General features: G+C 38.0%; 1 protein-coding gene across 50 annotated transcripts in view; it reads left to right on the top strand.

Annotated features, from left to right (window-relative positions):
* Positions 1-12110, top strand: part of NEB (nebulin) — a 204642-nt gene that overhangs the window by 168966 nt on the left and 23566 nt on the right. For 20 of the 50 annotated variants that reach the window (XM_065561701.1, XM_065561698.1, XM_065561694.1 and 17 more), the window contains 11 exons: positions 124-228; positions 648-752; positions 1677-1787; positions 2234-2344; positions 3423-3536; positions 3675-3779; positions 4154-4258; positions 6350-6454; positions 7322-7414; positions 9226-9318; positions 10941-11033. In XM_065561701.1, coding sequence (XP_065417773.1) covers positions 124-228; positions 648-752; positions 1677-1787; positions 2234-2344; positions 3423-3536; positions 3675-3779; positions 4154-4258; positions 6350-6454; positions 7322-7414; positions 9226-9318; positions 10941-11033 — 1140 coding nt within the window. Of the gene's footprint in view, positions 1-123; positions 229-647; positions 753-1676; positions 1788-2233; positions 2345-3422; positions 3537-3674; positions 3780-4153; positions 4259-6349; positions 6455-7321; positions 7415-9225; positions 9319-10940; positions 11034-11462; positions 11556-12110 lie in introns of all 50 variants that reach the window. The other 30 variants (XM_065561705.1, XM_065561702.1, XM_065561699.1 and 27 more) reach the window with 6 other exon arrangements.

Here is a 12110-nt window from a genome sequence, read left to right as displayed (position 1 = left end):
CCCTCGTGTTGTTAGATTTCTAATTGCTATTTGATGTGCCATTGAAGTGTGTGCATTAGTTGGGCCTAGGAAGTAGACCTGATCAGGTTTTTATTGAGGTGGTACTTGATGCCTTCCCTTCAGTACCAGTACAAGAAGCAATATGAGACGAGTAAGGGTCACTACCATGTGGTGCCAGATAACCTTGAACAGCTTCATCTAAAGGAGGCTACAGAACTACAGAGTCAAGTAAGTTGGTCAAGTGTTTCTCATTCATCCATTTACTTTCAATGTCAAATAGTCACTGCAATTACCCCTAGAGGGCTCTCTCTGATACAGAATGAGCCCGGTGTCAACCTGCTTTATGCAAACTATACAAGCAGGAACACAGAAGTCAGGTAGAAACATTTGCTCATCTATTCCTATTGAACGCTCACTATATGTATGCATGTTTTTGACACAATAGCAAGTCTGTCCCTTCCATGTCTTTAACCTGTGATGGCAGCAAATAGGAGCCCTGTGCATTTCAGTGAGAGAGCCAGAGACTGCAGTTCATTTTCTAATGGAAGTCTATTGACTGAACGAAACAGAAACCTATAGGTCCATGAGCTGGTATAGCAGCTGCTTCTCTGGTAATTTGGAGCCTAACTTGGGTCTCCTGTTGTCAGGTGAAATACAAGGAGAAGTATGAAAAGGAAAAAGGAAAAGCCATGCTGGACTTTGAAACTCCAACATATATCACTGCTATGGAATCTCAGCACATGCAGAGTGAGGTAAGATGCTTCATCAGTGAACTCAGTAGAGTTAGATTTAGGAAACCTCTGTATAGAGCTGTTTCATTGTTACGTTTTCACAGTGAACTGAAAATGGTTGGGGGTAAACCTTGAATCGTGTTGTGCCCTGTATACTATAGTTACATTGTAATGTAAGTTCCAGTATACCTGCATTACCAATGGAATCATACTTCATTAATTCAAGGGATTTCAGTGTGTAACTATAAAGGATGTACCTTTGACACTCTACTTACATCAACAAACTGTAATAAAGTAGCCCATACTTGACCAATAGCTTTGAATCTATGGGAGAAATATAGTGTGAGATTACCATTTTACTGAAGGTCTTGCAGCAGAATGTATTACATGAGTTATCACAGTCTTGGGAAGATTTTTCAAACTGTAAATGTAAGTGCTCAGGATATCATTCTTATTGGACACCTATATTTTTCAGCAACTCTGTTTAATTGCTGTTTGTCTCTATCACAGTATTTTTCATTGGCCTGTCATTCTATCCTTTCAAGCAGTTATTTCTTATCAGCTTTAAGTTTTGATCTTGTTTTGTCACATTGAGAAACTTATACATGTTGAAACACACTTGTATAAGGTGGTCTGTCATGCTGTTTGGATTGTTTGAACTTCCATGGATTGTTTGAACTTCTTGCCATATACAGACAATTAGAAACACTTCTGATATAGGGTCAGCTCCAGCTTCCATTGAAGCCAATGAGAGCTGTTTCATAGACATCAGTGGGAGCAGGGTTATGCCCACAGTTACCTTCCTGGAGATGGTGACACTGTGAAATCAATGGAGATAATTAGAAGTTGCTCTTTTGTCCTGGTGCATTTATTTTGAAGCGATATGAAAAAAGTAATAAATATTTGCTCTATTTGCTTTTTTCTCCTTCTTCCTACTCATATTAGAAAGAATATAAGAAGGACTATGAAGAGTCCATTAAAGGCAGAAACCTTGCTGGCCTGGAGATTACACCATCTTTCTTACATGTCAAATATGCAACCAAAATAGCAAGCGAGGTAGCAGCTACTCTGCATTTACTTCCTCTATTGAGCCAAATAATTCCACTAATTAACCTCACCAGTATATTCCCTCACTGCTTACCCATGTATGTTAAGTATATTTTCAGATGTCTTTGTACCATGATGTAATTTGTTGCATATGTTAATTCCACTAATTGTTAACTGTATTCACATTTATTGTGTCCCTTTACATCAGCATAATTGTTCGTGTGTGTGTGTGTGTGTGTGTGTGTGTGTGTGTGTGTGTGTGCATCCATAAGAGTTTAGAATGAGTTCTGATCTCTGTCTTTAGAGAGTGTATAACTCCAAACAATATTCTTTGTTACTTAAAACAAAACAAACAAACAAAAACCTTACTCGGTCTCATTTTTTCTTTACATCAGAGTAGCGGAACGATGTCTAGTCTATTTCTGCAGTTTCCCTTCTTTTTTTTTTTCCTATAGAAAGAATACAGGAGGGATCTAGAGGAAGGTGTCAGAGGTAAAGGTATGACACTCTTGGAGGAGACTCCAGACATGTTAAGAGCAAAGAATGCAACTCATATCCTAAATGAGGTAAGTCAAATAGCTAGCTGGAATAAGGCCTGACTGGAACTAGAACCATTCCACGTCATTAATGCACAAGGTGACGTTAACACAGAATGACAAATGTTGCTAGACATGGCCTTTGGGGAAGGGAAGAGTGTTCCAGTGAGCTGGAGAATGGGAGCCAGCACTTGTTGGGCACTATTCATGACTCTGCAACTGACTTTCTGTCTGAACTTGTGCAAATCACTTTAACTACACTGCATATCTGTAATAGAGGTATTTCACAGTAACCACGTCACAGGAGTAGCTAAGTTAACTCATGTTTCTAAAGGCTTCACCACCATTGGATAAAAGACTTCCAAGTGCAAATTATTATTATTATTATCATTATTATGGTATGTCAATGTAATACTTCAAATTAAATGTACCTGATAACTGGCAAAGGGGATATTTGAATATGTAATATATTTGTATTGATGCTGCAGCAAATTTGTGCAGTTAAAGTTTATTTTATTACCATAATTTATATTACAACTGATAATGGGCCAAATGTAGCAAAGTTTCTGGTGTAAATTACACTGACTTGCACCAAATAAATCCTTTGAACCCCAGGGAAGATTCACCCTAGTGTTTCTGCTACTATGCTTCACATAGTTACCATCGGGGGGCAACATTTAATTCCAGAGGTTCTGAAGCAGTTATCAGACATTTTTCAGACAGCACTAGCGTCTAATTGCCCACCTCCCAGCACAAGTGGCTGGTCCCTACTTCCCACAACCTGGTCCCCTAGGGAATTTCTGCCCTGAGACTTTGCTCCAAGGTTTATGATGCCACCGTCAGCCCAACCTTGAAATAAACCTGGCTCATGACATTTGTCCATTTACTGCTGTATTGTGTTGTCTGTTCTGAGCATTTACTTAGTTTTTATGGAAAATAAACTGTCATGAGTCAATATATTTAAATTTAATTTTGTGGTTTTGTGTGGATGAGTGTCATGTGCCATTTCTAGATGATGGACTTTTTGTAATGAGACTCTAGTTAAACTTGCCAGCGCCATCCCATTCCACATATATATTTTTTTTCAAATTATTCTCTTCACCCATAGAAAGAGTACAAGAAAGCACTGGAGCTTGAAATCAAAGGAAGAGGTCTGACAGACCTGGCTTTGGAAACACCAGACTATATGAGGGCAAAGAATGCCACTGACATTGCCAGTCAGGTCAGTGTGAATAGCGCAGACATAAAACCTGATGACTTTTTAAAAAGAAACCTTATGAAGAGTATTTTCTGAGTAGATGAGAGAAGACAGTGGTCATAGATATGATTGAGGGTCCCTAACTGAAATGTTTTCCAACAGATTAAATATAAGCATTTGGCAGAAATGGATAAAGCCAATTACACCTCTGTTATCGATACTCCAGAGATCATTCATGCCCAGCAAGTCAAGAACCTTTCAAGCCAGGTAATGAGATTTAAAGAGTCGTGGTTGTTGTTCATTCTCAGTGAGTCTCTCCCTTACTTGATCATTAACAGATATTAATTCAGAGCAGATTTTGTCTTAAAGCAAATTAAACTAACCAGCTGTAACAAAATTCAGGAGAGAACACTGGACATATGCTACCAAAGAGCTGTCAGACTAGCATCTCTGACCGACATTAACGTCAGTCAACATTTAAAAAAAAAAAAATCCTGCATAAAGATTATTTTATGTGTTTGTATCGTCCACTGAATTGCTCACTACTGTTTAAACTTGCATTAATCAGCAATAAATAATGCTATACTATTTTTTTATTATCTTTAACAGAAAACTATTTTTTTTAAACATTGATTTAACAGAAAAAATATAAGGAAGATGCAGGAAGGACCATGTCACACTACTTGTCTGTTATAGACACACCCGATATGCTGAGAGTCCGTGAGAACCAAAAGAACTTTAGCACTGTACGTATACATACCAAGCCATTGTTTATTGTCATACAACAGAGAACATCCATTTCCCATCTAATTAGCTTGGTCCTGTTTTAAGACCCTTATCCTTATGGCCCTACAAATTCACAGTCCATTTTGGTCAATTTCACGGTCATAGGATTTTAAAAATTTTAAATTTCATGATTTCAGCTATTTAAATCTGAAATTTCACAGTATTGTAATTGTAGGGGTGCTGACCCAAAAAGGAGTTGTGGGGGAGGGGAGGATGAAAAGTTATTGTAGGGGGTGTTGCGGTACTGCTACCCTTACTTCTGTGCTGGTGCTGGCGGGGCGCTGCCTTCAGAGTTGGGTGCCTGGCCAACAGCCGCCAGTCTCTGGCCACCCAGCTCTGAAGTCTGTGCAGAAGTAAGAGTGGCAATACTGTGACACCCCCCCCCCCTAAAATAACCTTGCTGTGTAGTCGCGGCACCAGTGCTGGGAGAGAGCCCAGCACTGTAAAACCACCTCCACAAGGGGAGTAGCTAGCAGCGCTGGCAGCGCGGCTCCCAGTGCTGGTGCACTGTCTACACTTCCACTTTACAGCACTGAAACTTACATCACTCAGGGGGGTGATTTTCACACCCCTACGTGAGAAAGTTTCAGCGCTGTAAAGTGGCAGTGTAGACAAGGCCTCAATTTCTGAATTTACTGACAAAAGCAGTTGTGCATTACTGTAATATTTACTCCGAACATGTTAGTCTACATTACCTTAGTTTAAAATTTGCTTTAAAAATATTTCATTAGTGTGTTGCTGAAGATTATAAAACCATATCTCTGAAAAATCCTTGCATAGATTTTTAGATGCACAATCTGAGTATTCATCTTTAGCCTTAAATGCTTGGATCTTCAGATGTATAGTTTTTTGAATAAATCCTTCAAAAGACCACCCTTATCTAAAATACACATGCAAGCCTGGGCTGTCATTGGGCATAGGGGCACCAGTTTAATAATACTGCATAGGGCCCCATAAATCGTCAGGAAGGCCCTTCCCACAGCCTCCTAAAAAACACAGTTCCTATACTACAAAATACAAGGAAGGAAGGTGGGGCTGCTTAAATGGAGCAAGAGAGTCCCAGGGTATGTCTACACTGCAGCTGAGAGCAAGCCTCCCAGCCCAGGGAGGCAGACTTATGCTAGCAGGCTTGATCTAGTGTGCTAAAAATAGCAGTATGGATGCTGTTTGGGCAGCAGCTTGGGCTCTTAAGCCCATCCAACACCCCGGGTCTGAACTCGGATGGCTAGCCCAAGTCTCTGCCAGAGCCATAATGATCACACTGCTGTTTTTAGCACACTAGCTTGAGTCCTCTTAGCCTGAGTCTCTCTATGTGGGCTGGGGCGTTCACTCTGAGCTACAGTGTAGCCATACCTCAGTGGTTCTCAACCTATTTACCCTTGTGGCCAAATATGCAGCTCTCCATGTGTTATGTGGACTGCATCCACACAATATAGCTATACTACCCGTATGGCCCTGAGGCTGTCACATGGGTCACAGCTGTGTGCTGATTGGGCTGAGAACCATGGCCATAGCCCTAAAGACGTGGACAAAAATTTAAATTTAAAACGGAGGCGGGGAGCAAAGCAATCAACTCCCAGCTGCCGCTGGTTGGCCAATAGAAGGAAGAGAACCCCTCTCCCGTGGAAGACGGATCACCCCTGCGTTCCTCTAGCATTCACTCCCTCCTTTTTCTTGGGGCTGTCCACCTCACTGCTGGTATTATTAAGTTTCCCACCCGTTGAGCCTGGTGGATGACATTATTTTTCAATGGTGTGATTTTTTCCTAGTTCTCAGTAGTCACCTTTATAGAACTTTTTTATTTTATTTTAAGAATCTATTACTAATTTTATTCTGATTAGTTGCAACCCGGGAGAGTATCTTTTATGTTCATGGATTGTAAAAAATCCCACCACATGTGACGATGTTTAAATGTCTCCTCAGAATATATTCTTGACAAATCTTTTATTTTCTATCTTTAAAAAAAAGAAAGCTTTTAAAAAGACAAGAGTAAACTCTTATGGACTAGAGTTGATATCCCAACCACATTTTTCTTTTCTTTTTTTTAATAGCTTCAGTACCAGTGGGATGTAAAGAACAGTAAAGGAAAAGTTACAGTGGTACAAGATACACCAGAAATACTGCGTGTTAAAGAAAACCAAAAGAATTTCAGCTCGGTATATTTATTTTACACATTTTCAATGCTAACTCAAATAATCAATTTTAATATTTTAAAAACACTTTTTAGACCTTTTTCTTGTATACACTTATGTCCATGTGTAGCCTTACTGACTTCGGTGGAGCTATTTATACTTCAAATTAAGCATGTGCATGAAAATTTGCAGCATCAGGTCTTTAGTGTTTCATACTAATTTTACACTTATTTTAGTTAGCTGACTTTTACTACCTCTCATATCTGTTGCTGCTTGCCCAAACTTCTCACTCACTTTCTGTTTTGACAGTTAAGCTATCCTATGTGCAGTATTATTAGTGTTCACCCTTATTTTGTCATGTGGCCATCTAGTGCTGTGAGTTTGTAGTATAACAATCTTGATGTGATGCAAATGTCATCTTTTAACAGTAAATCAACTATGTCTGTCCTGATTTGTTTCACATTTCACATGATTTATCTCAAGGAGTTAAGTATTTCTCTTGTGTCATGTTCACATTGGTCACATTGCACATTTAACAACAGAAGTCTGTCCAAACTCTGGAGAGTGATACATTTCAGTCTTAAACTAAATGCTACAAAATGGAATACTATTATCCATAAAATGTGCTACTGCAAATAAAAATGATCCAAACCCTTTGTTTCCACAAGGGTCACTGCTTGTAGTAAGGAGGGACTCTTCAAGGTAGGCAAAATAAACTTTACTGACCTTATTTTGCACCTGTTACAGATAGAGCTCAGAATTGGCTCAGAGCCTGTACCTTTGTATATTAGTTTGGCCCACCCACTTTCAGATGTTTTGTAGTCACTCTCTAGGAGGGACAATATTGTGTTTTCTGTGCTTAACTTTGTTGTCTTGGTTCTGAATATTAAGATTTTATATAAAGAAGATATTGGAACAGGAACAGCTATTGAAAAGACACCTGAGATGCAGAGAATTAAACGAACCCAGGACGCGATTAGCACGGTACAAAACAATGGATTTCTAACACTCTACCTGTGCTAATACAACTCAAATAATTTCCTCTTCCTCACTCGTTTCCTTATCCGGTGCTAACAGCAGTTTTGGAATTACTTTTGAAATTAAGGGTTATCTTAGAGTCTTTGCCTATTACCATTTGTCAAAAAATAGTTTCCTAACAAGCTTTAAAAAGTTTTATTTTCTTATGTCCTTATTTGTGGTAGCTCTTACTAGGAAAATCTTTTTAATGATTAACAATATGCTAATTATAATATTTTTCTAAAACATGGAAGCTCTCGTTCTAATTATAATCTCTCCCCAAACGTGTAATTTAACACATTTTTATATCAAGTTTACTTTGCATAAAAGTTTTAATATTCTAAAGTATGAATAAGGATTTATTTATGCACGTTGGCAAATGCAATGTTAAGTATTTAGCCTACATATAGTTTATGCTTTGAATGCTGATGTCATATTAGGGCAAGAGATACTAAAGCTTGCCTCTTTATTAAAATGTTTGCTTGATGATGGTGAGAGAAATTTGTTCGGGAGAAAGTTGTTTTTGCATCTTGTAAAAAAAGGAGACAAAACTGATTTTTTTAAAATAGACCTTTGTATGCAGCCTCACCCATGTTGGATAGTATATGTCTCATAAATCCAAAACTTGAACACCTACATTCATATAGAAAGCAAGTAGCAAGGTGACAGGTCTGTTCAGTATATTTAGATTTATGTTAAAAATCAATTTCAGTCTACAGTATTATAAAACAGAGCTATTAATGGTAGCTTAAACTGTAGCTGAGATTCCCTCTGCTTACAGCTTTACTGTGAAAAGGACTAGAATACTTTAAAAGTAGATACCTGCTTTTAAACTGGATGGCTGTATTGGTCAAAAGTGCAGAGACCTCTCTGGTCCTATTGAAATGAATGGGATCTGCAGGTTCTCAAAATCTTTGGAAATCAAGCTAATTCTGTTGGGGTAGCTAAATATGGATTTAGGTGCCTAACTTTAGGCACTTAGACTAAGATTTTCAAGTGACTAGCAATTTTGACAATTCATTTTTTTTTTTTTTTTTTGGTGCCTAAGTGATACATCTCAAATTAGGCCCAAATTTTAGCAGTCATGTGATCAGCACTTTCAAAATACCATGCTCTCTTGAGGTGTCTCAAGTTGGATGCCCAAATGTTGGGCTCAGGTTTGAACATTTTACTTTAAGAAGCTAAGATTGTCTGCCTCTTTACTCTGGGTTCAATTATTGGTTGATTAGTTTTTGATGCCACAGCAACTCTGGCTTTTTTAAAGACTTGAGAGCCAAAAGATTCAGCATCTGTGCCCTAGAGAAACCCTCTGCTCCTGTCTATTACATTAGAATTTATTGAAATTTGGGTCTCAGAAGGAGATGGCTCCCTATGAAGGGAAGATAAGATTTCTTTATGGACAACTGAACTTTATTGAATACACTTGTTTAAAGATGACCAAGGTCATCTCACTTATGGCAAAAACAGGTCCCCAGGGGAGAAGGATGCATGTCTGAACCCACTGCATGTCCTAGCTTTTTCTCTAATTCCCATTGCATTGTATGCGGCCCGTTTACCTTTAGACACACTGAGATGGCTTAAGGAAGCCTGATAATGCAGATCAGTTTTGGCAGAATCTTCCTTGAAGACTGTCCTTCCACATGGGTGTATGTAATGCTTTAAGTTTCAATAAGTTTTAAATGACCTGTTTCTTTGTTCTATCATGTAATTGGATACCATATGTATATGTTTAATGAGCTTTAAGTATTTTTGTTTTTTGAATGTATGTGACTTTGCAGATTAAATATAAGGAAAGTATTGGAAAAGGAATTCCAATTTCTGATCTTCCCGAAGTGAAACGTGTGAAAGAGGCACAGAAGCACATCAGCTCGGTAGTGGCTGATATTTTTTGCACTCATCTGTGTGACCTGCACAGTCATAACACTATGCTTGCATTACTAAAAGTCCTCCTTTCCTTTCTAATAAATACTATCATTTCCAACTAGGACTTTCAGGGAGGTGTATGCCCTTTGCAGAGCTCAAGCTTTAGTGTCCATTAGCATTAATGGCTTTTGCCTGTTGAAAGGAGAATGTACCTCTCAGTCTTTATGATGAGCACCAGCAGGGCACTAGAATTCAATTTTCTTCACTACTCAAGCTTGGAGCTTGATAAACTAAGCCACTTAGCTGATTTAATTCTAAATATGTGGTTAAGATGATAAAAAATGGTCAGGTAGTTTCTTAAACAATTCTGCAGTGTTGTGAATGGTTGGAGGGAAATCTCACTAAAAGTATCTGGAGCCATATTAATTGTCACAAAATCCAGTTACAGTTCTGAGTATAAACAGCATCTTGGCCTTCTTTGTTACTCTGTTGTTAGAGTCGATTTTTAGGTGACATTCCTTTTAACTTCAGTGAGAGCATTGAATGTAGACTCATGAGCAGATGTGGTCCTTTGCTTATTGGTACCTCAGTTATTCATTATAAAAGAATTCTCTTGAGTGATGGCAAAGTCCTTATAAGTGAGTGTAAATAACCTTTAAGTAATAACTTTCCCTTTCCTGTCCTCTGTCCCATCTTTTCCCTCTGAGCTCCTTCTGATACTAATTGATTTTTACAGTTCAGTTTTGCATAATCTGGTTATATTTTCAACCTACACTGGTGTTTGCTAACCTTGGATTTACCTCATCTCATGCTTTCAATGCCTTATTTACTATATATTCTAACCGTTTTCTGGTTTTGGTGGCATACTGAAGGCATATAACGCAGAATGTACATCCATTTTAGTGATTTACAAGTTATATCTCTAACATAATTGTAGTTCTGGTTCTTATGATCAGACTTCGGACTGAAGCATTTTATATGCAATTTCCTTTCATGAAAATGCAAGCAATTATTTGATCAAATAATTACAAATGAAGACGAATCTAACTGTATGAGAGCTGAAATTCAGATGCGCTTTCTCGTCAGAAAACTAAAACGAAATGGAGGCACTCGAGTATTATTAATAGTTAAGACACAGAGATAGGATAAATCTTGAAAGGGGACTTCATGTGAAGTGGAGCCACATTGTCTCTATACAGTGCTTTCAAAATGTATTACACAGCCCTCTAAGAATTTTAGCCATATGTTGACACTATAACATAAAATATCTATCTCTGAAAATGTTAATTACAGGAAAAATAGCACATGGGAATTTTCAAAACCAGATCAATGTGGTTTTTTTAAAGAACTGCAACAATTTTAGACCCCAAATCAGCTATGTATTTAAGCATGTGTGTAACTTTAAGTGGGCAATCCCATTGACTTCAGTATGTTCATGTACTTAAAATTAGATGCCTGTCCAACTACTTTGTTGAACCAGGGCCTTAAAAACACAGACCTGCAGCCAAAATAAAATGTGCACATATTTACATGTAATCCAAACAAACTACATATCCAGCTTCACTTAGGTTTCTGTGAAAAGTGAGCAGTCTTCTCATCACCTCTGTGGGTGCTTATGTTCTTTCTGCAGGTGTTGTACAAAGAGGACCTCGGGACAGGAATCCCAACACCTATGACTCCAGAGATAGAAAGAGTCAGACGCAATCAAGAACACATTAGCACGGTATTTCTCAAAGAAATAAAACAACTCATCCTTTCACAATAACATCCTAACAACCATTCTTTGTTTCTTCAATTATTTAGAAGAAAACTACCAACATGAAATATTTAACTCATCTCCTGCCATTCCCATTGTGTTTTTAACCTTTTGAGTGATTTACAATTTTATATAAAAATTTTATATACAAAAATCACACCCTGAGGTCAGCAGTGAAATTAACATGGCATTTTCCTTCTGCAAGTTTTTTTAATTTTAACTCACCAGCTTCTGAGTATTTATGGAATAATCAACCACCATGCATCTGCCTTTAGTATTCACCTCTAGAAGTGTGGAATAGTCAATACTATTATTAAACACTGTTCACCACATAGCCAGACTTAATAACCTTGCCTGGTTTGAGTACTTTTTTGGATACTTTCTTGTACCTCACAGGTGTTGTACAAGGAGGGCTTGGGGACTGGGATCCCAACACCTGTCACTCCAGAGATGGAGAGAGTCAAACGGAATCAAGAGATCGTTAGCTCGGTATTTCCAAAAGAAAACAACAATCCCGTTAACTCCTCCATATTAAATTTCTTCCTTTAACCCTTCACAGGGCTTTGAATCACAGCCCTTTTTTTTTTAAAACTGAACCACTAAACCTGTCACCATCCTAGTATAGTATTTTAATTTTCCATCCCAGTCTAACTTAGTTATAAATAGTTCCTTCACTGAAATTTTAACCATATTTACTCTACCATATTTCCCCCACTGAAAAACATGTGATGTTCAGAGTGGATTCCCATCCTCTTCCTCAATAACACAGTAGATGTTTCTAACAGCCTTTGGCATCACCATGTTAGTGCAGTGCAAATGTAAAATAAAACCTAACCTTTCTTTAAAGCAATAGAATGTAATTAGAACATGACATGTCTTTCTTTTGTTGTTGCCATGTTGGATGCTTTTCTTGTATCCTACAGGTCTTTGTAAACAGACCCGGGGCAGCATTGCTGTCGTTCCAGAGAGGAAGAGAATTACATACATAATGAAGATTTATTATAGTACTCACAATCCCCTAGGATAAACTCTTCTGGTCCTAAT

Source organism: Chrysemys picta, chromosome 11 (assembly GCF_011386835.1).
Source record: "Chrysemys picta bellii isolate R12L10 chromosome 11, ASM1138683v2, whole genome shotgun sequence".
Lineage (NCBI taxonomy): Eukaryota > Metazoa > Chordata > Testudines > Emydidae > Chrysemys > Chrysemys picta.
The sequence above is the reverse complement of the archived record's forward strand: the minus strand, read 5'-3'. Positions and strand labels throughout refer to the sequence as shown.